A 26,592-nucleotide genomic window follows, 5' to 3' on the forward strand; every position below is an offset into this window, starting at 1 on the left:
TCAATTCCAATAAAAAGAGAATCGGAACCGGAGTTTTTGATTTCGGTTCCGGGTAAATGGGTACCCATTAACACCCCTAGTTGTAAGTAAAAGTTGGTATAGTAACAGACCAACTGTCATTTATAACAGACTAATTCATGGAATGGGACTAGATAAGTCTTCTAATGAAAATATTCTCTTAAACAAACACAAAATCTTTTCCATTAGGAAATCTAACAATCATGATAAAATATATTTTCCAATTATGCATCGTTGGTCCGCAATATAAATCGTAATCGTTGAATTTTATGTTTGCAAAGTTGGGTTTAGCATTAGCTTATGAGTCCTTTTTCATGGGTTTATGGACCATAAGTGTTAGATTTAGATAGTTCGCACATCATTGCAAATGAAATCTATATAAGAGTGCTAATAATATGATGTGGTCTTGGCGCACAGCCTTGATGCCAGTTGAAGTGTTTGCTCACAGCTCAACAAATGTTTGACATGTGATACGAATAACATCAGCAATAGAAAAAACTTCTCTTTCTTATCCTTTGCCCACATATTTATTTTTTTGGATTTCATTGGGCCCACATTGATTATCACATTTACAATCCAATAGCATAGCTTTCTAGATTTCATGAAAATATTAATATTTAAGAAAGAAAAAATATATTTTAAAAAATATTATTTTTCGAGTTTGATCCAAGGTGTTGAAAATGGACAACCAACGAACACCCAAATTTAAAAATAAAATTCAACGGTGAAAAATAACTATTTTTTTAAAGTTTATATAATTTTACATCAGATCATGTTTTTTAATGTCACAAGATGATTAGATCAGAAAGTTTTCTTTTTTTTTTTTCACTATGGGCAAGAAAGAGAAAAGGGCGTTAGCTAAAAACTACGTCATATTATCAAAATTCTCTACATAAAGGATGAGAAATACATATTGGCAAGTGCATGTTGATTGAAAACCTACTTGAGATGAAGGAAAGCAACAATGAAGCCATTAACATGCACCATTTTAAATCTTGGTTCCATGTCTTGTTCGCAAACTATATCAAGATGAGTCCGATGACTCATTTCAGTATCTTAGAGAATTTTGAATCATTATATATATATATATATATATAGGGTGGCGTTCAATGGCCAACTTTTTGGCAAAACATTTTTCAAAACATGAGTTAGAAGTTTTGGAATGGGCTGATTTTTGGTGAGGATGATCTCTACAGTGAGGAGATCATCATCACCAAAATCAGCCCATTCCAAAACTTCTAACCCCATCAAAAATAGTTTACAAAAAATGGGCGGTCCACGATTTTTCAACTTGTAAACATGGGTTAGAATTTTGGAATGGGTTGATTTTTGGTGAGGATGATCTCCTCACCGTAGAGATCATCCTCACCAAAATCAGCCCATTCCAAAACTTCTAACTCATGTTTTGAAAAATGTTTTGCCAAAAAGTTGGCCCTTGAACGTGACCCATATATATATATATATGAGACAACAAGGGTGGATTTACATTGGGGCAACCAACCAACTTACCCCCACAAGAATTTTTGAAGTCTATGAAAGTACATGAGTTATTGCGACATATAACAATGGCAAATAAGAAAATTCACCTCTATTGTCCTCTAGAAATTTTTTTAGGAAAATTACTTAATAGTCTTTGGCACTAACTTTTCTTTCAATTTAATCACCGACTTTTGGGTTATCAAAATAGTTCATTTAGTGGATCCTATTTTTAAAATCAGTCATTGAACCTCACTTTAGATATTTCTCACGATTGAAATGTTAAAATTGCCCTAACCATTCAAACTCACCATTTTCATCCAGAAAAATTGGATTTTCGGCATCCTGGTCGAGTTTTGAAATACTTGAGGATGAGGATGAAGAAACGGTCATAGGGTTTTTTTTTTGTTTTTTTAAAGCATTTTGAAGATGTATGTGTTTTGCTTCATTTTAAATGAAAATTGATCAAGGATGGTTTATTGGTATAAAATCATCTACACAAGTCATAAAAGTTTTAAGTCGATCTTTCCATGTATCTTAGTTGGAAAAACTAGAAGAAAAAAAAATTGAAAACAAGTGGATTTTATAGAGTCAGGGTCAAGAATTTTTATTTCTGAGTTAAATATTTTTATGTCGACAATAATTTTTAAAAAAAATGTCGACCTCAACAATAAAAATATTGAACTCAAGACTAAAAATTGTCAACCTCGACGATGTAATACCCACCCATTCATTTTTCAAGTTTTTTCAACTAAAATACATGGAAAGATTGACTTAAAACTTCACATAAGGACTTGTGTGGATGATTTCAGACCAAAACAACCATCCTTTATCGATTTTTCTCAAAAAACGAAACAAAAGAATTGAAAAACCCTAATCTTTTACATACATCTTCAAACTACTTGAAAATGCCATCTTCTTCCTTCTAAAAATCCTTTTCATTGGAATGGAGTCTCCAAAAGTGAGTTTGAATGATTAGGAAAATTTCGACTTTTCAATCTTGAGAAATGTCAAGAGTGGGGTTCATGGACTATTTTGAAAAAAAGGAGTTACTAATGGGCTATTTAGATAACCCGCAAAAGTCAATGACTGAATTGAAAGAAAAATTAGTGTCAAAGACTATTAAGTAATTTTTCCAAAAAAAATTCTCTATTGTTGCCTCCACCAAAAGAAAAATTCACTTGGTTGCCCCCACAAGGGTAAAATCCTAGTTCCGCCTGTGCCAATCAAAAAGAAAAAGAAGAAGGATAGGCATCTAAATTATAGTGTCTAGTCTTGATCATGTATTTTCTCATGGTAATGCGGTTAGGTTGTCCTTGCCACTCCATAATATTAGGTTACCAATTTAAGATGTAAACCTATAATAAGGCACTAGGCCTTGAAAGTTGATAGTTTTCGACCTATTGGGTTGGATCTATCTTATGGAATCCATCGAGCCTAGTTGAAACTTGATTCCTTCAACTATAATAATCCAAACCAATTCATATGAAGACAGACATGAAAACATAAGAACATCTTCAACAATGGTTTTTAAGGGCATAAATGGATCATATATCACTCTTCATAACCATATAGGTGCACGGTTCACCCAAGTTGTCACTCAAGACACCATGAACTATAGTGCTAGCGGTCATTGTGAATGCCACCACCACACGTAGTCCAATTAGCACGTGCATCGCAGTGCCTCACCCGTCACAGTGGCTTCATTATGTGAAATAATAGGGTACGAGTCTTCTCTAACCAAAATGAGAAGATATCAAATAACAAGCATAAAAATTACAAATTTTGAACAACAAAAGCAAGTCACAAAACAGGGGATTTCACAAAAACAGAACACTCTCATAACAATAAAAAAATCATAAAATCTTTCTTTTTTTTTTTTTTTTTTTTCCCCTTGTTTCTCATACATAAAGTAAGAAACCCAATTGTTAGTTTTATCAACAAGATTAGCATTTAGTGCTCTCATGATCTCAAATTCAAACATCAAAATCTTTTGTGCATTTGTTGAAAAAAAATATTCCCTTAAATAAAAACAGTGGATCCCACCACATATGAGGAAGAACCCCAACATTGACATCTCAAAGCACAAGTTGATAACATGATTTGAGCATTTTTCTAGGGAAGTAGGAGAAAAAAGGGACATTAAACTTTGTTCATCTCTTTTAACATTCATATTCATAAGATTCTACCTCTAGGTATTTGCCCTACTTATTGGGCTTTCACCTGTTGTGTTGCATGTGATTCTTTAGGCTTATTGGCAAGTCATTACCTAAATATACTGCACAATTTAGTCAACGAAAAATTATGGTTGTCGTGACATTATTTTATCGAAAACTTGTGCTCTAACTCCCCAGGGTTGGTGAGATGACCGAGACTACGTCTTAGGAAGCAGAGATCTTGAATTTAAATTCCCCTTTAGAGATCTCCCTCAAGGATTTATCCCAAAAATTAGCTGGTGCAACTTGAGGGAAGAGGATTGCATGTGTCCCGAGGATTAGTTAAAGTGTTCTAAGAGGCCCGTACATCTCATTTCAAAGAATAAAATAAAAAATAAAAAAAATTATGATCTTAAACTACTCAAAATCCTTGCAAATTATTAATTGCTTGGTAATGTGTACATACAAGCATAGGGACTTGGTAGCATAAACCCCAAGGATAATATATTTTTCTTGGAGGGAGAGAGATCGAAATTTGGTGACGATCAACATGAAGCATTGTTTCAAAACTTGACCGAGATGTATGGTACGAGTCATCTCGGTATCAAGCATGGACGAGACAGACAGATAAGTCAACTTTTCGGACGAGATTTATAACCTCAAGTTCAAATTTTTTTTTTTTTTTTTTGAACATGACGTCTCAAACGTATCAGAAAACTCGTTAGAGACAACTCGATATCTGGTATGGACAAGACAAGACAAGACACGAAACCGAGTTTTAAAATCATGACATGAAATCATGAAAGAGTCGATCTCAAATATTACATGTTACATCTTGGGTAAATCAAGTTCTTGGAAAATAGCAATTGAAAGCTTGGAAATTGCATGTTCTAGAAAATTAGTTTTCCAATGTTGTTGTTGTTTTTTTTTTTTTTTTTGGTTAATAAACAATCGAAAACTCTTTTCAAACGATGAATAATGATCCACAGGTAAATTCCTGGATAAAACCATTGTTAAATGATTGTGGTAGGTTAAGAACATGCCCTAACACTGTTTCCACGTGTACTGACTAGATCAGAACATTGTTTACCCTCAAAGCACTAGATAGACTCTCTAGGCTAAGACTTTTGTTTATGTGCCCGTGCCCGACAACCTCTAAACCTGACCTTGACATTAATTGAAGTTAGGCTTATTTTTATTACCTATAACTCCAAAAATGTTCATGTAAGGACGTGGGGCCACAACATGATCAACCAATCAAATCACTTGTGGAATACAGAAAACCACTTATTACGCTTTATTGTGAATCACGAGGGAATAATGTAAAAGGTAAATCAACAATTATTTTTGAGCTTGTACTTGATATGGCTCACTAATCTTGTGATTGCTTTTGTGGTACCTTACCAAGGGCTGTCAGTTGGGCCCATATTTTCCTCTAGTACCCTATAGTTTCATTAAAAGATTGAAAAATCGAGATCAAAATTCTTTCGTTGAAATTTAAGGATCGTTCATTTTCAATCTTTGAGATTAGGCTTAGAATTTTTTTTTTTTCAAATTTGATCCAAATCATGATTATCACATGACTGATGGATTAGATCTTATTTTCTTCATGGCTGCAAGAAAATTATACCACAGATATGATTTTAAAACTCTTCTGAAATCAAGACGTATCATTCGAGTTAATTCGAAATTAGAGCTGAACGAAATTAGCTCACAAGTCACTTTTTTGATTGAGATTTAATACCTCGTATTCAATTTTTTAATTTTTTGAACGAGACGTCTCAAACATATCGAAAAACTCGTTCGAGACGACTCGATATTGGACCTGGACAAGATGAGACGTGAAATCGAGTTTTAAAACCTTGACCACAAAAGATCTGCCCCGCCCCCCAATTAAAAAAATAAATAAATAAAGGGTTAGGACCTTAATATTAAACCCACAAAAGTAAAATTGGGTTAAAAAAAATTTAAACTCGTTAGATTCGAATTGAATTAGGGCTTTACAATGCCTACTTCAGATCTATTTGGCCCAGTAGTATATTGTATGTGTATACATTATGTATTAAATAATAATTTGTTTTAATCATGACTATGACATTCATTTGGACAAGAATGTTAGATGGTCTTTAAAAAAAATATGTACAAATTTGTTTAAAATTCATTCTTTGGGATGATTATTATACGTGATTTTTTTATTTTTTATTTTTCAAATGAAAAGGCAAATGCTTTTTTTATGAAAAATTAATCGTTTTTATAAAGCTCAAAAATCTCTACCCATTAAACCAAAATAGAAGAAGGTAATTTAAAAATAAAAGAAAAATATTTTTAAATTTTCTATAATAACAGCAAATTGGTCCAACCAATTTGACTAATTTTTTGTTCAGTCCATAATTTAGTTCCTAAGATATTGGTTTTAAAGGAAGATTATAAAAAAATTGAAAGGTGGTGAAACCTCGAACTCCATCGATCAAGTTTTTTAGAGAAACAACTTATAAGACCCCATTTCAGCTATTTAAAATTTTTGTCCAGATAGAAATATTCTTCTATCTACAACATTGGATACTTCTATGGGGCTTTGTCATGTTCTAGCAGCAAGAGTGTATGTATTTATGTCCCTTTCATGACATCCTCACATAGTTTGATTTTAATCATGGTTTAAAATTTAATTTTACTCAGATGAAGAAAAGAAATAAAGATCAATTTAATTGCTACATCAAGTTGAAAGTTGAAACACAAAATAAAAACTAGATAAACTCAATTTAGTGTGTTTGGTAACACTTTTGAAGTCTGAATGAAAGTGATTCACTTTTTTAAAATTCAAATTTCAGAAGTTTTATTTTCATTTTTGTTTCAGATTTCAGACTTCAGAATCAAAATTCAGAAATTTTAAACTAACGATAACGACGCTAGATAAAATTTTGATGTTTGATTTCTAAATTTTAGACTTTAGATTTCAAAAATGTTACCAAACATAACCTTAGTTTCGACGATAAAACATTATAATGGTATTGTGACCCCTCACTCAAAATCAAATTATTCCATTGAAACATTCCAAAATGAAACAAAATTTTGAACCACGGGTGGGCACCTCTTAATTATGGTAAAATGGTTGTGGCCGCAACAAACGATAATCATCGGTACTCTTGATGTGATATTTTATTTTGGCCTGACAACTAATGCTTCCAAACCAGTGGTGGTCATTTATAAGATGGACAGCCTGGAACTCTTCCCTGGTCATGCAAAGGTTTTAGAGTCATGCTAATCTGACTCTCCCACGTGGCATACTCAATTGACTCCCCTGACGTGGGGTCTGCTAGAACCATAGAATTCTTTTCATCGGGATACACAACTGCATAGAAATATGGGGATGTCCGGTTGCGTATCCCAACTCCTAAGGCATGAAGTCTATGGTTCTAGAACAACCCACGTAAAGGGAGTCGATTTAATTAAGATTTTTTTTTCTTGCATTTATTCCCCACCCCATAACAATATTTACATGTGTGCAATCAAAATAAAGCCATTATCTCCAAAGTTTAAAGTCTCATTTCGAGACAATATTTCAAGAAATTGTGAAATATTCAATGTTTGGGAACCAATATTTTGTAATGGGATCGGTTGAAATTGGAATGTACCATCCAAACATGTCATTATTGGGTCCACTGCATTGGCAAAACATATAAAGAAAACACCATCACTCTCTGTAGTGTAGCTCCAGAAAACCAAGCCTTCCAAATCCCTGTAAATTCTAAAAAGGTCAAAATGGTAATTCAGCTTCACAGCAGTTTGATAAATAAAAAAAAAAACTAACAAATAAAAATATTTTTCTGTTATTGTTGACTTCTTATCCTCTCTCTCTCCCCCTTAATGAAGGCAACGGTCAAATTTTTGTCTTTAGCTACTAGTGCTATGGAGGGACCAAAAAAATTTGGATTTTGGCTGAAACAGTCACGAGGATGTTTTCCATCCTTTCCAACACTCTGCAACAAATCCTTTATCACTCTCTTCTTTCTCTATCTCTCTTATCTTCTTCACTCACCCTTCTCTTTCTCATAAAACAAATATGTCTCAAAATTCCACTCTTACTTTCAATGATCATGGCAGATTAGACCTTGAATGCATTCGGGTACTCGTAAATTTAGTCAATCAACATATTTTCAGATTCCTCAAAGACCCAACGACTCGAAAATCTCTACAATTGAGATGTACTTCCAAGCTCAAGATACAAAAGCAAGAGTTCTTTGAATTCTCCGAGCAATCTATATTGTCGAATCTTTATTGGGGTATTGAGAGTGTCGAAGCAGCAATTCAAGCCAAATGGCAAGAAGAGAGGGCTTCAAGATTGAAGAATTCGGAGCGAATGCTTCAAGTTCCAGCGTTGCTTGATGAATGTGGGAGCACGGGTGGGGTACAAAATCGGTACTTGGTTTGTTGTTCATATTTTTATCTCTCTTTGGTTAGAAAGCTTCAAAGGGATGAGTGGCAAGTGACACTACATTTCCTTCAAGCTATGTTGGTATACCCACGACTTGTTCGGATGAAATTCGCACCGGAATTATGGGAAAATGTTTTTCTTTCTCAAATTATGAGTGGAATGGGGGATATAGGTGGATGGAGCTGCGATGATGTAATCGATGAGATGACAAAGCAGTTGGCAAGAACGTACAAAGATAGGTTGATGTATTACCAAGTCGTGTTATATGGAGAGACGACTCAATGGAATTGGGGATGCAGAGTTGCTCCTCTGCTCGACGATGACTCACAATGTTTCATGTAAATTTTCTCTTCTCTTGTTTATCCAATTCAATCCCATAACTTGTTAAGTCATAAGGTTATTAAAAAATTACATAAAAGGTAGAAAGTGAGATTTAGCAGAACCAATCCTTTTTCAAAATTATTCGTAATCAGAATCGCATGGTCTTCAATCCATTAGATAAATTTGTTTTTTTAAATGGGATTCATGTTGAACTTGACAGTATCTCATGGATTGTACTCATATAATATAATTTTGGAATGAATAGTGCATGGGTCTAAAGCTTATAACTAGGTGTTGTAATGGAGGATTGAAGCTAGAAGTTCTAACAACATCAAGGAGATGGGGTGCACCAAAAAGCAAGAACAATTTTTCTACCATCGGTTATAGATAGGTTAAGTCCCACTCCCGCCATGAACATAACCTATTTGCTTAGATCAAATATATGAAGTTATGCTTTTGGGATACGAGGCATAGATGATGATGATGACGACGACAAATTAAATTAATTTTTCCGTTACCCTTCTTTCAATCTTTCTCTCTTCATGTACTCAAATGAAAGACATATCGTAAAAACTACTCATCCCAACACTATATCTTAGACTTGTGTAACTTTGTTCTTTGTTAGTGTAAACTAAAGAGATCACAGATGGGTTTTTCTCTATGTTACAAGCGTTAGGCATGTGTTGAATTATTTAACATTACTGCAATGCCTCACTATTACTCATTGCTTATGTACAGATATGGGAATTCCACCAGCAGTGAATATGTTGACTCAGTTGAACGTCGAAATGGCTGGACAAAGTTTCATGATGTAAGACTTGGCTTTTCTTTCCTTCTGCAATACAAACACAATATTCAAATCTGACTCCAATGAGAACCAAAAATCAGAAATTCCTTTTATGTTTTGGGTCACAGTTATTGTCACCAAAAAGTTCGAGGGCTGCAAACAAATCATCCCTCAGAGATTTTTAGGCTGACAATGAAAAATATATATAATTTTACGGTTAGGAGATCTTATTAATTTCTATTAACATTGTATACCAATTCAGGGTGAGAAGGCTCATCCACTTGAACTTCAAGAAGACAGAATTGATGAAATGGAAGATAGAGCTAAGGATTCTATAATTACTACAAAGCAAAAAAATACTTCAACTCGAGATGATGGAAGAACTCTTTTTACAAAAATGAATGAAATTTATAACAGGGACGGGAACTCGGGTACGAAATGCCTCCAAGATATGTTGAAGGAATCTCAGTCAGATATGTCAATTTCCATCTATTCGAATAATGATTATTCAGAAGAAAGTGATTCGGAGGTAATGCTCCAAATAGAAACACTAGAACCCAATATTTCAATCACTATTGAAAATTGATATATGCACATAGTTTTCTATCACAAATTATTTCCATGATTAGACAAGCATTAGTAATTCTAGGAGTGAAGATTCCTAAACTTCTACTTGTTTTTCTTCGTGAGTCAGGAAAATATGGATACCAGTGAAAGTTCAGCAAGAATCACGACAATAGAGGCAGATAATACACAACTAGACATCGGGGAAGAAAGCTATGAAGTAAATACCCGTTATTTCTTTTCTAAACAATTCTTTAATTCTATCAATGATTTAAACTTATCTATCTTGGAACTAAGAGATATCGATTCAAATACCTTTTGTAATCGGTATGTGGAAGAAGGGATAACCCTAAGAAGATCAGAACAGCATGATTTCAGACTACTTGAGCGTGTGTCATCTACAACGCTGAGGGACTATAACTTCAACCAAATGGATCAATGGGGGAGTTCTTCCAGAAGGCAAAGCTTACACATGGAAATAATGGGAATATTTGAGAAGGCAGTTTCAACACTATGTTTCTCAAACCGAATTGGAAAATTTGAAGACAACAATGTAGAAGTCTCAATGATGTGGAAAATGTTGAACAATAAAACAGAAGCAAAATATGGGTTGTTAAAGGATGTAATCCTTGATCATTTATTAAATGCTGTTTCAACTTCCAAAGAAGAGTGGGTTATAAGGGCATCGGTATCTATACTCTCAACATTGGTATCAGAGAATAATACGGTTATGGATGATATCAAGAAAAAGGGTTTACGTCTAAGTGATTTGGTGAGAGCTCTAAAAAGAAATGTGCATGAGGCAGCTGTCCTGATTTATTTGATAAATCCATCACCCTCAGAAATAAAAGCTTTAGAACTTTTACCTGCACTATTGGAGGTCGCATGCAATTCAAACAACGGAGGACACACGTCACTTCAGCTGACACCTTCGGCCGCGTCACTAATGATGATTGAAGTGTTGGTAAATGCATTTGACCATGCTACAAATTTCATACATTTGGCTGCAATTAGTACACCTCCGGTTCTTTTGAAACTTGTGAACGTTGAAAGAAATTCAAATTTGGAAGAAATGATTTCTTTGGCAGCTATTCTAATAAAATGTATGCGGTTTGATGGAAAATGTAGAAAGATTCTATCACAATCTACTTCCATGGATCCATTTATTCGTCTCCTAAGAAGTAAGGAGAGCCGCGCCAAGATCATTGCACTTCAATTTTTTCATGAACTCCTCCGCATGCCAAGGTATGTGCAAATGTTTCACATTGTTTCATTAAATGTAACTTGATACTAGTATGCGTCATAGGAACTAAACAAATTGAAAATAAACAAAACTATTGGGATGATAATGCACAAATCATATAGTAACACTTACTCATAATTATATGAAAGCTAAACTCAAATAAATTTTTCGTAAGGAAGTGAAGACAACATTGCTAATTCATAGGAGTCTACCATATCTTGCAATGGTTTTAATATAGCTTTCTGTTTTTGGTTTTTTTTTTTTTCCCGTGTGTATCAGGTCATCGGCAATTACGATATTGCATCACATACTACAACCAGATAGCATCAATATTATGCACACATTGCTGTCCTGTGTCCAAAATTTACAACCAGAGTACAAACTGATGGCAGTGAATCTGTTGCTTCAATTAGACATGCTGGTAAACTCCACCGTTAAGGAAATTTCATCTTGTATTGGTCAATTGTTTTCAAATTTAGTTTTGTTAAAGAATTTGTCTAAGTATGCAGTCCTCAAGACAATCCAACGCATTTTATTTGTCTAAAATAATCCTGTATTTCTACACTAGCATCTTGTTTATCGAGAACTATGTTCCTTAAATGCATATTTGCAATATTTTTTTCTTTTATAGAGGGTCAAGACATGTGCCACAGTTACCTTGACTTAGAATCAAAATTTGATTGTACTATTGGCGATGGATTGGCTTCATATGCAGTGTACTCAGATTATGCCGACGTAAATTTTATAGAGACGAAATTGCATTCCAACTAAGTTTCCTTAGGCTGTGACTTGGTTACTTAAAAAATGTTCAAGAAAATTAGAGTCACAGAATACATTATATTCAAGCACCAAAACAGTAACAAACCAATCAGAAATAACCCAAAAACACAGTTCTTATGCACAACCAACTCTACTACAACACGTAATTTAAAACCAATTGGGCATATTAATGGCCTCTATAATAATTTTAGATGACTAATCATTAAGGATGAGAAGAAGGGAAGTAAGTTATCCTCCCTTACTTGTAGAGAAATCAATCCAAGAAGAATAATTTAAGAAAAGTAAAGCAAGATGCAATCACTCACAAAACACAGATATTTTTACGTGGTTCATTCAAGATTGAGCTATGTCCACGGATCACACCAATTTCACTATGAACAGAAAATTCACAGTTACAAATTATATATATATATATACTAGGGTTTTACATAATACCAGTGAAATTATGAAAATACCCTTGGGAAAATTTATGACACGTGGCTTGATTAACAGTACCTCCTTATTGTCCAATACCATCAAACTCCACAAACCCGACAACATTCCTGTGGCATCACATGGTGTGCATGATCTTGGGAATTTTGGACCAAATATTCAAATAGTCTCACGGTCTCACCAAGAAGATATTTCAAGTCAAAATTATAGCCATATATATTCTGACTATCCATAACATGATGTCAATTTTTAGACCAAAAGATAACTTAGGTGAATCCCACTTTGTGGATCCTTACCATCCCACATGAACGATATGTGTACAGCTTTCATAACATTGTCATGTACAAGAAGTCATTAAGCTTTCCAATGGGTTTAGAATATTAGTTGAAGCTTGAACTTGCATCAATGAACCATAAATTATATTTTGCAGGAAGATTCGGGTGGTAAAAGTATATTCAGAGAAGAGGCTATGGACATCCTTCTAGAAGCAATTGCATCGGAAGAAAGCTCTGCAACACAGATGTTATCTGCATTTATACTGTCAAATCTTGGTGGGACTTATGCTTGGACAGGAGAACCATATACAGTGGCATGGCTAGTAAATAAAACAGGTTTAACATCATCACATCACAAGAATATGATACGAAACTTTGATTGGTCCGATCAATGTCTACAAGTAAGCACAACATTGAACAACTTGTCTTAATGTAATTTATAACTCATATTTATGACCCCTTACGTCTCGAGTGATGATAAATGCAGGATGGCGGCATGGATGCATGGTGCAGCAGGATTGCAAGAAGTATCATTAAGATTGGGAATCCTATTTTCCATGCCTTGGAAAAGGGACTAAGGAGCAAGACAAAGAATGTATCACGGGACTGTCTAACAGCAATTTCATGGATTGGATGTGAAATTGCAATAACAAGTGCAAGCAACCTAAGATATTCTGCTTGTGAGATCTTATTAAATGGAATTGAGCAGTTTCTGCATCCAGGATTGGAGCTCGAGGAAAGACTCTTGGCTTGTCTTAGTGTGTATAATTATGCTTCTGGAAAAGGTAATCTGTATAACTTTGGAATAAGGCTTCAATGACAATTATTATTTTCTTAATCTATATTTATTTCTTTGTAAAAGTTTGGGAAAAAAAAAAACCATGCACTAACATAGTTTTCGTTTGGATATTCTTCATGTAGGCATGCAGAAAATAATTCAATTTTCAGAGGGAGTACGAGAGTCGCTGAGACGTCTTTCAAGTGTCACTTGGATGGCAGAGGAATTATTGAGAGTAACTGATTATTTTCTCCCCACTAAGTCGGTGAGTCTGGTTCCACACTCTTTCTAAGCTACTCTCTAATGAGCTTATTACATTAATGCTCATCCTGTAAAGCTTGTGAGAGCAACGAAATAATCATTATTTGCAAATGCAGACTTCATGTACCAAGCATGAAACAAAACTTTTATTACACTAATGCACACCATGAACCTACATTTATAATTGGCTTCACATTGGAAGGGACATCATAACACTACCTAACGCTCTAGCAATTATAAATATATATGGACTCCAAAATAGGTGTCAGTGTTGGACACATATACAAGGTGAGGCATCAGCAACAGTAACACATGAGACTCAACAGACACATCTCTATAATTATATTGTAGTATTGAATGATAGATGATAAGTATTAGATGACACGAAAATTTTTTAAATCATATGAATTGTACAAACAAAACCAAAAAAGAAGAGTAAAAATATAAGTGGGATTCATCGCCAAGTTGCAATGTCACCAACAGATATGTCCAAAATATGTGACAAAGCTATGGTCTGTTAACTATAGGGCACCATCATTACCAGGATTGAAGTTCTTACAGTAGCAATTGCATTAGTAAATCAGAGTAATATATAATTGTGACTCAACTTTCTCTGATATTGATTATTAATCATAATTGTTCATTAACAGACTTTCCCCTATTAATTACATTTGTAAGTGCAGCGTGTTTCTTGTGTCCATACACAAATTATAGAGGCAGGTAATAAGTGCTGTGCGGCTGCAAGTGCTCTCATCTACTACAAGGGACAGCTTTACAGTGGACACTCGGATGGATCAATTAAGGTATCCAAATACTCGTACAATCATAAGTGCCAATTTAGCTAAGTTGGTAAGATGTGGAGTGTTGTTCCCACATCTTAGGTTCAAACCCCCTTGAACCCTCGCTTTACGAATAATTTTTTTTTATATAAAAAAACAGATAGATCACTCAATTATGATATAAAGTCAAACTCTAATGTGAGTCTATATCAAAATAGGTATGGGACATCAAGGGTCAAACAGCAGCGCTTGTATGGGATGTTAAGGAACACAAAAAGGCGGTTACATGCTTCACACTTTCCGAACAAGGGGACAGCCTTTTAAGTGGATCCTCAGATAGAACAATCAGGGTAATAAATTTCACTTACCTCTTCTCAACATAAGGAGGAATAAAATAATATTCCTTGGACATGAATTTTTATTACTCAACAGGTTTGGCAAATGGTTCGAAGGAGACTAGAATGCGTTGAAGTGATACAGACAAAGGAACACGTTCATAAAATAGATACATACGACCAACATATCTTCGTAATTAATCACAGTCGTGGACTAAAGGTAATATGTGGAGGAAATAAATAATTTTTATCATTCTTTGCAAAATCATTTCAAAACATAACAAAAGAAGCTGTGTTTCAGGTGTTTGATGCATCAAGAAGCGTTAAAATTATTTGCAAGAGTAAACAAGTGAAGTGCATTGCTGTGGTTAATGGAAAACTTTATCTAGGCTGCATGGACTCAAGTATACAGGTTGGTCTAAGTTTGTCATTCTGTAATAACTTACAAAACAGGCAAACCCATTGAAATTTCAAATCTATTTATAGGAAATAGATATAATAAATGATCGGGAGCGAGAGATCAAAGCGCCTGTAAAGAGCTGGAGAATGCAAAATAGGCCCGTCAATTCAGTTCTTGTATATAAAGATTGGCTTTATAGTGGAAGTGCCATCGTTGAGGGTTCAAATTTAAAGGTTTGTACCAAATATTGTAAGCTTAAACATTTAATGAAATGGCGGAGTAGCTTAATTTGATTGGAGTGATAATGCAGGAATGGAGAAGACACAATGAACCCCAATTGTCAATAATGATGGAGAGAGGAACATACGTGCAAGCAATGGGAGTAGTGGAGGACTTCATATACTTGAATTGCAGCTCATCACCGAACATCATTGAGGTGATGATTCATGATTTTTTTTTTTTTTTTTTCAAGAAAATTTTGAAATATAAAAATTAGAGGACATATAAGGTAACCATTTGATAGATCTAAGATAGCATACCTATAGACCAGGGGCACAAAAAAACCTTCATTCAATTGCCCTTCCAAAGGTTGATCATTCAAAATGAGTATAACCATCCATATTATATATTTTTCTGAACTTTTCACAATATTTTCAAACTATCCAAAAGAATGAAATATATCGAATAATTACAATCATCCAACTTCAACAAAGGCTAATCACAGACCCAATTAGAAGAAATATTTAAGTTGAAGGTCTTAAAAGAGCGATGAAAGATCCAAAAGAATGTGGATGGAGACAGTAAAAGTAGAAATAAATTCAATATCAATAACAGAAGACTTGGCTTTGGACATAGTGGAATGGAGGAAAAGAATTCATTTAGCAGACCCCAAATCTTTGGGATAAGGCTTTTGTTTGTAAAACAAAACATATTCTAATGATGGGACTAATACACTTCATATGGACCGAACATTCTAAGTACGCTAGAGGTAGATTGTCCCTAGTATGGTCAAATTACATAACCAGACACAATTTTATAATATTTACTTAGATGGAAAATTTTATCCATCTACATAAAAATATTTTTTGGTGAATTTTAAAAAACCAAAGGTTAATAAAGGTAAATTCACTATTATTTTTTTTTTACACAAATGGATAAATTTATCTGGGTACGTAAACATTTTAAAATTGTATCCCATTGAATTGTATCCGACTGTATAAAACACCCTTTTTTTATAACCAGATATGGTTGAGAGGGGCACAGCGAAAAGTGGGAAGATTATCAGCTGGAAGCCGGATAACAAGCCTCTTCACCGCAAATGACATTGTTTTGTGCGGCACAGAGACCGGGTTGATCAAGGTTTGTAATCTAATCCATCTTGTATTAATGTTAAAAGTCTTTTTTTTTTTTTTTTTCACTTTGATGTTGGTTCTAATCCTGGTACCTCCAATCTTCATAAATGGCAGGGCTGGATCCCTCTCTAGAAGCCAAAATGGCACAAATAACCACTTACGTGCTTACATTGTAATATTCTTATAGAGGAAGAGTCAAGTCTGATCTCTGATGTTCAAAAAATTATATCACTTGGTGAAAATGTCTTCATGTACCATGTACCATAAATGTGAATATATATATATATATATATATATATATATATATATATATATATATATATATATATATATATTTGTAGCTCAATAAACATACCTCAGCCGTTAATTTTTGTTAAATTTGAACCTAAAGTACTAAATAAATATATGGTTCCAGATTGCAACTTGCGAACAAGCACATAGTGTCCATTGGAGATGGACACAAACCATTAATAACATACACCATCAAAATATTATGTCTTTGAAGTATGAAGATGGATACCCCTCATTTACAATTGAGGTGAGATCTACATAAACGTTTGACAAAAACTTGATGTTTATTAATCTCTTAAGGAATGTTTTTTGAAAATAAAATATTAAATATATCAAAAGACATTTTTGTTGTATCTTTTAGTTGTTTATATTATTTTCCTAATCCAATTGATTTTAGAAAAGAAAATGGGCAAAAAATCAAGCTAACTTACCATTATACCACAATCGTAATGGTATCAAACTTTTGGTGTCCAAAACCTCTGGACATTGTAAGTATCCTTTTGTAATCAGATGCAAATGAATGATCCAATACCTCTGGACATTGTAAGTATCCTTTTGTAATCAGATGCAAATGAATGAGTATTCTTTTCATTTAAAAATATTAAATTTGTGAAGAGAAAATTTATAATGATGAAGAAGAATGAGTTTCGAGAGAGTTTTATATAGGTAGAGTCCGTTTGGATACCCTTAATTTTTTATTTTATTTTTACATTTTTACTTTGAAAATTGAAAATTTTAAAAAGTTGTTTGGATTAATTTTAAAAGATTACTTCTAAAATGTAAAATAATCTTAACTTCTTAAAAAGCAAAAGGAAACTACTTTCTACTTTATTCTACGGTGACTTTCTACTTTATATCCAAACAATGCCTTATAGATCATTTTCTAACTTTGGGTGAGGATATGCGAATAGTACTTCGATTTGAGGTCAACTAAGTAAAATACTCTTCCTTTGTTTTTGTTTTTGTTTTTTTTTTTTTTAATGGCATTTTACCTGGTGGAGGTAAGGTTACATTTGATTTCTTCAACAAACAGTTCATCACAATAATCCATGGGTTTCAGGGAAAGTAAGGACATTGGTTCACCTCTACTGCTGACTTGTTTGTTCTTAAAAGTTTCTATAAACTCAACAACAACAACAACAATACCTTATCCCCAAAGACTTGGGGTTCTTGTACTCTGTCCAGAGTGTCACATTGTTTCTACTATAAAAGCATTTATAAAATACCAACTCAAAAAATTTCATTCTATTGGGAGCCAATTACTGAATCAATTCTTAATTCTCATTTCAGCTAGTAATAAAATAAAATAAAAAGCTCATACTTTTTCAATCATGAAGTACAAAACTGTATCTCAAGTGCTTGAGAGAGTAAGTGAAACAAGAAATCATCTTCAAACTCATGATACACATTTTTCCAATGGCTTCTCTCCAGAAAAGCCGCAAACATCTATGATAACTAAACGTTCTTTCATATAAGTTGCAGCTTAAGGTGGCAAAGCAGTTGTGTCTTGGTCTCTGAAGTTTGCTAAAGGGGCACTAATCATTCTAATCTGTTTCCTGGTTTTCTTGATCAGCCTGCTTTCTCTCCTCATCTCCATTTCCTGATAAAAAATAAAATGAAAACGTGAGCACATGGAGCACATGGAGGACTAATCTCCTATCCTCAGTGAGTGTGTCTGGGTGTGTGTGAGGAGAAACTTCAGGTTATTTTCTTTATTTTTAATTGGGGTGTAATAAGTAAAAGTTGGGTGCCAATAGCAGCTCTCTTTAATTTTGCTTGTAAGTAATAAAAAAAAAAATCCAATGAAACAAGAGACACCATTGGGTAGTTCCTAACTGCTTCAGTCCAGTATCATAGGAAGGAACCGAAGTACGCAAAATATAAACTAACCGTATTCATTAAATATGATTCCTCCGGAACACAATCCTTCCTCAACTTTAACGAGTTGAAGAGTCATCCTCGGTCCAATCTCTTGAAGCTTGACGGCACTTTTTGTAGAAGCCCTGTTTACCCTACCAAGATCATTTGCAAGACTCACAGTTGCTGCTTCATCATCTGCTTCACTTTCTGATCCATAACCAGCCCTTCAAAAAAAAAAATAATAGCCAAATAAATCACTATATAGCATAAGATAGGGAAAATGTTAACATAATTAAAGGGATAATATATATATGTATAACATGTGTTTGATGGGAAGGTTCAATCTCTTCGAAAGGTCATCAACTCATCTTTAACATTTAGTTTATTTGTTTTTTTTTAGCAAAGTTTGCAAGGACTTCAAGGATGCCTTCTTTGAAGACTTTAGTTTAGGTGGGAGTTGGTTTTTAAGGCTTGATTTTTTTTTCATTCTTTTGTTTCTTTTTCTTTCTTCTATGTTTTAGGTAGGTCCGCCCGACCTGCTATCTCATTTTTCTTATAAATACAGTTTATAATAACAAAAAAAGAAAGAGAAAACTTTACATGAGCCTAAGCTAGTTATTCACAATAAATTCTGGTTCAAAGAGTCATATCTTCTTGTTTCAACAATCCAAAAACAAGATTAAGGCAGATTATGATCAATTGTGAATTATTGCATTTCTCTTTACTTTTATATTGAAATCAATCGCAATATAAATAAAGTAAGCTCTACAGTACTCATTCTTTGGAGTGCTGCATCATGCATTTCATTCTGTTCATCAAAGATAAATATCCAAATAAAGAGAGAAATTTTACCTGGTAACAAAGTCACTCACATCTTGAAGAGTCCTCAAATCTGGCACCTGATGGTTTTGCACAAATTTTCTAATTCTACGAGAAACACCAACGGGCTGTAATCTGATGGAATAATGCCGAAAATCAATAAGCTTTGTTTCCTTATTGTAATTAAGTAACACAATGCGTTGGCAAGAAGCAAGCTTGACCTACACAACACGAAAATGTGATGAGCAAATTAAATGATCTAAGACAGGTGTGCTTAAACAGGAATGGTGTCAACATGTTGTTGAAGTATGCTTCAAACACTCACAGTATTAACATCAATGGCAGGAAAAATATTCTGAAACATTATAGTTGTGAGCTTTAGATGCTGTTCTCCAGTCCCAAAACCCGAAAGGACAATCTGCCAGACATTTTTAAATAAGCATGCACTCATAACAAGAAGAATGGAGTTTATTCAAATCCTAAAAATACACATTAGGCATCTAATGAAGGGTCAGGTTCCCTTGACTCGTGAAGAATGACTCTTGGAAAAAACACATGATCCCAATCGTTTAAACACAAAATCCAATGGTTGAAATCTATCCTCGGGATAAGTATATCCAAGATATATATAATGAAGCTATGCATAAATCTCAACTGTTGGATTTTGTGTCTAAATGGTTGGGATCATGTGTCTTCTCATGAGTCACCGGAACCCCATCGAATGAAATATACAGAAAATCTATAGCCTCAATATTGCATATGTTAATAATTAATTCTTCTCACCCAATGCCTTTAAACAGAACAGAAGACCAGTACAAGTAATTAAATGAGAAGGTTTTTATCATCCAACAAGGATGGTTTCCACACAAGGCACTTCTTGGTAAAAATCGTAAAAGGGTGGATCCCAAATATCAATCCCCTATAATCCATTATCATAATTCTCTGACAGTAGGTTTTCTGTGATTTCACACACTAAGTCAGGATGGCGTTAAGTACAGAAGAGTGAAACACAGAACAATATGACAATGTAACACCAACCACAACAAAAGCCAAAGTAACAAACACACAAGGAGGGGGGGGGGGGGGGGGGGGGGGGGGGGTGGTAATAGAAGCTTACCAAAGGAGAGTTTTTAAAAAGTTCTGGAGGGCACCTAGGACGCAATTGGGATCGGGCCACATCAACTGCTAATGAGTACTCATGCATTTTAAATGTAAGCGTTGGGCCTTGAGGAGTCCTTGCAACCCTTAGATAAGGTGCACTTTCATTTTTTGATAACATTAGAAAATGTGTGACACCCATAGGCCCCGCAACATTCAAAAACTCCTTGAGATTATTCCGTTTCTTTTCCTGCAACCATAAAGCAAACGCTGAAGTATCAAGATAGCAAATTTTAAAATGTTAACTATACCCCCCCAAAAAAATCATAATAGATAAATACCAGTAAGCTAGAAAAGGTAATAAAAGACACCACTCATATTACTTGAGTGAAAATGCTGGAAAATTAGATATTTTATCACGAAAAATCATGGTCTAAGATTTCTAATAATGTGCGAGTAATTTAAGAACTTCTTCAATCACTCTGCCCCATGTGAATTTTTTCCGGGCCTTCTACCTCCAGTTTTAGCCTTATGGCTTGTCTGTTGGAAAATTTTACCATGGCTTCCAGGTTTCTAGAACTTAACTAGCAGCAAGTTTCCTTCAAAACATAGCTCAAGTTTCCAATGAGAGCCCTACTTAATCAATACATAATCTGGAATCCTTAAAATCAACAGACACACAGTTAAATTTGGTTTCCACAAAATCATAACCATTTATCAAATAGCATCTTCTAGGGTTTTTTTTAACTTAATTTCTTGACAATGTGAAAGTGGAATGCATCCGCCCTTCGCCATTGTTTTTTTTTTCTTATAATTGTAAATATATTAAGAGAACAGAAAAAAAAATACAATCGGTGGTCGAGATGACCAACCACAAAACAACTTAAAAGTTACAAAGAGAGTCCCATCTAAAAACGAAGTCCACAAAAAATACACCCTTAAACTCTGGACATAACTTACACCAAAAATACAATAAACCCAAGACACTCAAAATCAAATCATGTTCCGAAGAAGTCACCCCTTTAAAGATTCTCTTGTTTCTTTCCAACCATAACCCCCAAGTAATAGCGAAAGGAAGAAGCCTCCAAACAATTTTCTTTCTTCCCTTGAACAAGGAAAAATCTCAACTTTGGAACAAAGATAACATCGAATTTGTGAAGACATTGAAAACTTTGAAAAGTCCGAAGAAGTGGGACCAAATGTAATAAGATATACGACAGTGCATCAAGCCGTGGTCCACATTTTCACCATTCGAATTACAAAGATAACAATAATTTGGAGTCATAAATCCTTGATTGATTAAATGGTCAAGGGTGGGTAACTTGTCAAGGATGAAGATTTGCCATTGTCATGAAGAACAGTTTTAAATTAGCATATATTTCATGGAAATTTATCTGTTTCTTAACAAATAACATTGATTGATGACAATGAAGGAAGAATTACTTAAAAGATTGCCAGATTGTATTTTTCAAAGATAATGGAACATTAACACATTAAAAAAAAAAAAGGTAAATTAGTAACCTTTAGCTTAAGTGCTGTGTGGGGAAGCATCAACTTCCTTAAATCCATTTCAAGTTGCTTCACGGAACCGGGCAGCTTTCCTCTCGCAAAGACGAAACTTTTTGGGATCTTATCACCCGTGACATGATCGACACCGGGCTTCTTCAAGACCGATTTTACAAACGTCTTCTTATTCTTCTATAATTCACAGTAAAACAAAAGAATCTGAGTGTGAAAAAATAAAACCCATTAATAAACATAAATTAAGATCTGATTCTACTACACTTACATTTCTGAATCGAGCCATCTCTTTGATTAGTAATTCAACCTAGGGTTTCAACCAATCCTGCAGTTCTTCAAGAAAAATATTTTTTTAGGTTAAATTCAAACTTAACCGTTTATATCTGAAACAAACAAACATCAATGAAGACAGGTGACTGAAAAATATAATTCCCAATTTCTCCAAATTTGCTAATAGCATGAATTAGGGTTTCGTGGTAGTGGTTTTAACCTAATCGGTTGAAGGTTTCCAATTTCCATAGGGTTTTTTCTCCCAATATATCACCCAAAGAAGAAAACTGATGTGATTAACAAAATTAGGGCAAAAAAAATTACCGTTCTCAAGCTCTCTCTTTGTGTTTCTTGGTTCGTTTGGGGCAACCGTTGGAGTGGTGGAAGAAAACAGGGTTTTACAGTTTTTGACTTGAAAGAAGAGTTTTTAGGGTTTAAGCAATCACTTACATGTCCTGATGAGTTCAGTTTGACATATACGTGTCGCGTCCCCAGAAACTGATGCGTCACTAAAACATCAAATTTTCTGTTCTCTAATATAGCGAATAAAAATGAGAGAGAATAAATTTAGAGTAACAAGTGATGAAATCGATTGTTTGGAATAAAAAAATTTAAATTTCATCCAAATTTGATGACTAAAATTCAAAAATCAAGTTGAACGTTTGTGTATAGTTCCAAAAGGTATTTTGATCAATTATGTGGAATGAAAAATTTAAAAACCGTGATAATCTAACTTATCCACATGGCATATTTAATTGACACCCTTGAGGTGACATATTTGAGAATCGTAGATATGTATTTCTTGGGATATATTCTTTATAGGGAAGTGCAATTGTGTATCTTGAAGCATACGGATCTATACTTTCCAAACATGTCTTGTCAAGGTGTTGATTGAGTATGCCACTTGGATACGTTACATTATTACGAATCAAAATTTAAATGTCATCAAATTTGATGATTAAAAAGTCATCAGAAATCAAGTTGAATGTTTGTGTATAATTTGATTAGAGAGATTTCTATAAGATTCATTATCTCAAAAGGTATTTATTTATTTTTCAAGAAATTGCCCCATCAAGCATTTTGCTTAATGAAAGTGAGTTCATATCTGAATTCACTATCTCTATTATGCTTCTTTTGGACCAATCTCTCAAAAAAAAAAAAAAAAAAGTTGGAATGATGTCCTTGTGGTACATTTTGGTTGGAGTTCAAAACACATTAACTCCTAACCAAGCCTTTTTACATTACATGCAGCCCAATATATTGAAGGAAAAATTATTTGAAGGACCCTCGCGAAAGGATTTCTTTCTAAATAGTCTATTAGTTTTGCACATTAGCTTGATAGAATATGTAGTAAACTTTTTTCTTTCTTAATGGTCCCTCATACTATCGAATTCATAATTTTTACTGTCGAACTCAATGCTTTTTTATTTAGTGTCGAGTTCACATTTTTTACTATCGAACTCATCACTATTTATTGACAAACTCGGCGCTTTTTAAATTATTGTCGAGTTAACCCTTTTTTAAAATAAAAAGTGGTGAACTCGACACTGGTAAAATCCAATCATTTTCAATTTTCGAGTTTTTCCAACTAAAATACATGGAAAGATCAATTAAAAACTTGAGATAACGACTTATTTAAATGATTTCAATCCAAAAGAACCGTATTGATCGATTTTCATCCAAAAACTAGAGAAAAAAAAAGTGAAAAAACTCTAATTTTTTACATATATGTTCAAAATGTTTGAAAATGGTTTCTTCTTCTTTCTTAAATCTTTTCTAGTGAAATGGAGTTTATGAAATTTGATTGAGATGTCAAAAATACAATTTTTAGATGAAAATGTTGAGTTCGAATAGTTAGAGCATTCAAACGTGAAAAGTCCATGGACGATTTAAAAAGAAAAAGTCTATTAAATGACCTACCAAGCAACCGTTGAAAACTTAGGAATCATTTAGAAAGAAGTCACTCCGCAAGAGTCCTTTACGTAATTTTCCCTGTATTGAATCTCAAATTAAAATGAAACGTGTATGTAGATGCCATATGGTACTATAGGAATGAGAGACCGTTTTGGACCATGACTTTTTTTTTCTATACAATATAAAAAAATCTTCTATTCCAACTTTCACAAGATTCATCATTTCAAACTACTTCCTAAGATTTAGTGCTTCCACAATATGCGAGACATTTAATGGAATCAATTGAGAAGCAACTCTTGTATGCACAAAGAATAAATATAAGAGGGGAAAGAGAAGCACAAAGATAATTTAGGTCAATTTCATGATCAATTTAAAATTAAGGTATTTTCATAGTAAATTCCCATGGTTTTTGTCTTGTTTGACTTTCTACAATGGTGAGAAACTAAAAGTGAGTCTCAATAGCCTTAGCTAGTATTATATATACAAGTTAGTTCAAGGGCAACAAGTGTGACAACAATTTTCGTCTTATATGGGCTAACGGTTTTGGAATGGGTTAGTTTCTTTTTTTTTTTTTTTTGTGAGGATGATCTCCCAATCATAGAGATCACGCTCACCAAAAAGCTGCACATTTCGAGGCTTCTAAACCAAACATTGTGTCATACATTTTTCAATATATGAGTTAGAAGTTTTGGAATTAACTGATTTTTTGGTGAAGATGATTTCTACGACAAAGACATCATCCTTATCAAAAATCAGCTCATTCTGAAACTTCTAACCCCACTTTACAAATTGAAGGATCATGGATCATTTAATTTTTATAAACCATTTTTTATGGGATTAGAAATTTCAAAATGTGCCGATTTTTTATGAGGATGATCTCTTTATAGTATAATTCATCATCGCAAAAAAATCAATTCATTTTGAAACTTTTAACTTATATATTGAAAAATGTTTGATTTTATATATGGCCCTTGAACGCCCCCATATATAAAATTGTGAATCAAATCCCAACAAAACATATTTTTAAGAGTCGTGATAAACTGACTTAAAAATAAAAAACATACTGAATTAATGTGGCACATGCAAAACCATAGATTTCCTCGAGATACAAAAAAGTGATTCATGCATATACCACGCCAGATGAGTATATTTGAATATCTTTTTTGACCAAACTTATATTATTATTCACTTTGAAAAAGTACTTTGATAGTTGCCCATTTTGACTAACATGAAGAATAAAAAATCAAGCAACTTCTAATCATTAAGAAAGGTATTTTACATTATAAGATACAAGAAGGTGACATATGCAAACGCACATGCAATGTAAGAGCAAATTTATAAATTAACATATTAATTAAAATGCTTCCGAATATTAGAGAGTATAAAAGGATAATTTTGAAAATAACGAACATGATTTAATGTCACCGGCGTTGATTTTATTGGTTTTTTTTTACCACAACGGCCTTAATTATATTAAATTTAAATATAAAAATGAGAGTATTTGCGGGATCCAAAATTTGGTGTAGAACCACTTCTACTTTGACTTCTCTCATTATAATAATAACAACGAGATAGGATGTAATCTATGTTGCTAAAATTAATGGTGAAGAAATCCTTTACTCACAGCACTTAGATATAATGTGCAGAGGAGATTCATTGAGTGTTCCAAATTTTTCTATATGCTAACAATTTTCTGACTCGATTTTTTTCAATCAGTTGACATGGCAAGAACACATAACCATTGATATTTTTCTTGTGTATCCCGAAGAAATGATCTATGGTTCTGTACCCTTGCCATGTCAATCGAGTATAGATTGAGTGAAAAGAATCAAGTCAGAAAATCAAGACTCTTTTCAATAAGATTTCGACATTGATGATTGTAAAATAATTTTTTTCTAAATCAATAAGAACTTGAATTCTTATAAGTAATAATTTATACTTCTAGGGTCACTGGTACTCAAATTAGAGTTGACTCATAAATAATTCATTAGTATGACAGACAAAGAATGATTGTTACTGCCAAAAACTATCATATTAATGGTTAGTGTATTTATCATTGAAAGTGAATTGATATATACTTTTATCGCCTTCATCTATATTTTGATTTTCTAACTAGAAAGTCTTTACTCAGTCAATACTCGACTAATGTGTTACGAACATGAAACCATATATCTACTTCCTCGGGATTCACAAATGCAAATTCCCATAAAAGATGTGCATTTGTCTATCCCGATAAAACAAATCTATGGTTTCGTGTCCATAACATGTCAACCGATTGAAGATTTTTTAATTAGAATATCAGCACTCCTATTCTTTATTTCTTCTTTTCGTTCTTTTAAGACATTAAGCATGAATAGAATCGTGTTAATCAAACTACCCCACGTGGCACACTCAATTGACTCTCCTTACATGACAAGTTTAGTAACCGTA

At 33.5% G+C, this 26,592-nt stretch overlaps 2 protein-coding genes across 4 annotated transcripts; one reads left to right on the top strand and one right to left on the bottom strand.

Moving 5' to 3' along the window:
* The first annotated feature begins 7,576 nt into the window (after positions 1-7,576).
* Positions 7,577-16,691, top strand: LOC147395998 (Transducin/WD40 repeat-like superfamily protein). Its single transcript, XM_086451504.1, has 16 exons — positions 7,577-8,420; positions 9,142-9,214; positions 9,453-9,719; positions 9,885-10,999; positions 11,277-11,418; positions 12,640-12,885; positions 12,972-13,269; positions 13,406-13,527; positions 14,207-14,326; positions 14,521-14,652; positions 14,735-14,857; positions 14,939-15,049; positions 15,124-15,270; positions 15,348-15,473; positions 16,280-16,396; positions 16,504-16,691. Exons 1-16 carry the CDS (start codon positions 7,711-7,713, stop codon positions 16,519-16,521), a joined length of 3,867 nt encoding a protein of 1,288 aa, XP_086307630.1. The 5' UTR covers positions 7,577-7,710; the 3' UTR covers positions 16,522-16,691.
* A 1,252-nt stretch (positions 16,692-17,943) lies between these two features.
* On the bottom strand, positions 17,944-22,704 carry LOC147395999 (peter Pan-like protein). 3 transcript variants are annotated; one of them, XM_086451531.1, is made up of 8 exons: positions 22,573-22,704; positions 22,247-22,311; positions 21,979-22,155; positions 20,477-20,707; positions 19,685-19,777; positions 19,393-19,580; positions 18,571-18,764; positions 17,944-18,280 (listed from the first exon to the last, which is right to left on the bottom strand). In XM_086451531.1, the coding sequence occupies exons 2-8, from the start codon at positions 22,262-22,264 to the stop codon at positions 18,225-18,227; spliced, it is 957 nt and encodes a 318-aa protein (XP_086307657.1). In that variant the 5' UTR covers positions 22,265-22,311; positions 22,573-22,704; the 3' UTR covers positions 17,944-18,224. The 3 variants fall into 3 exon arrangements, with proteins under 3 accessions (XP_086307657.1, XP_086307656.1, XP_086307658.1); XM_086451530.1 differs by having other exon boundaries at positions 22,247-22,303; positions 22,573-22,693; XM_086451532.1 differs by lacking the exon at positions 17,944-18,280 and having other exon boundaries at positions 18,566-18,764; positions 22,247-22,303; positions 22,573-22,698.
* Positions 22,705-26,592: the final 3,888 nt, after the last annotated feature.

This window comes from Akebia trifoliata, chromosome 8 (genome assembly GCF_017979445.1).
Source record: "Akebia trifoliata isolate Shusen 1 chromosome 8, ASM1797944v1, whole genome shotgun sequence".
NCBI classification, from domain to species: Eukaryota; Viridiplantae; Streptophyta; class Magnoliopsida; order Ranunculales; family Lardizabalaceae; genus Akebia; species Akebia trifoliata.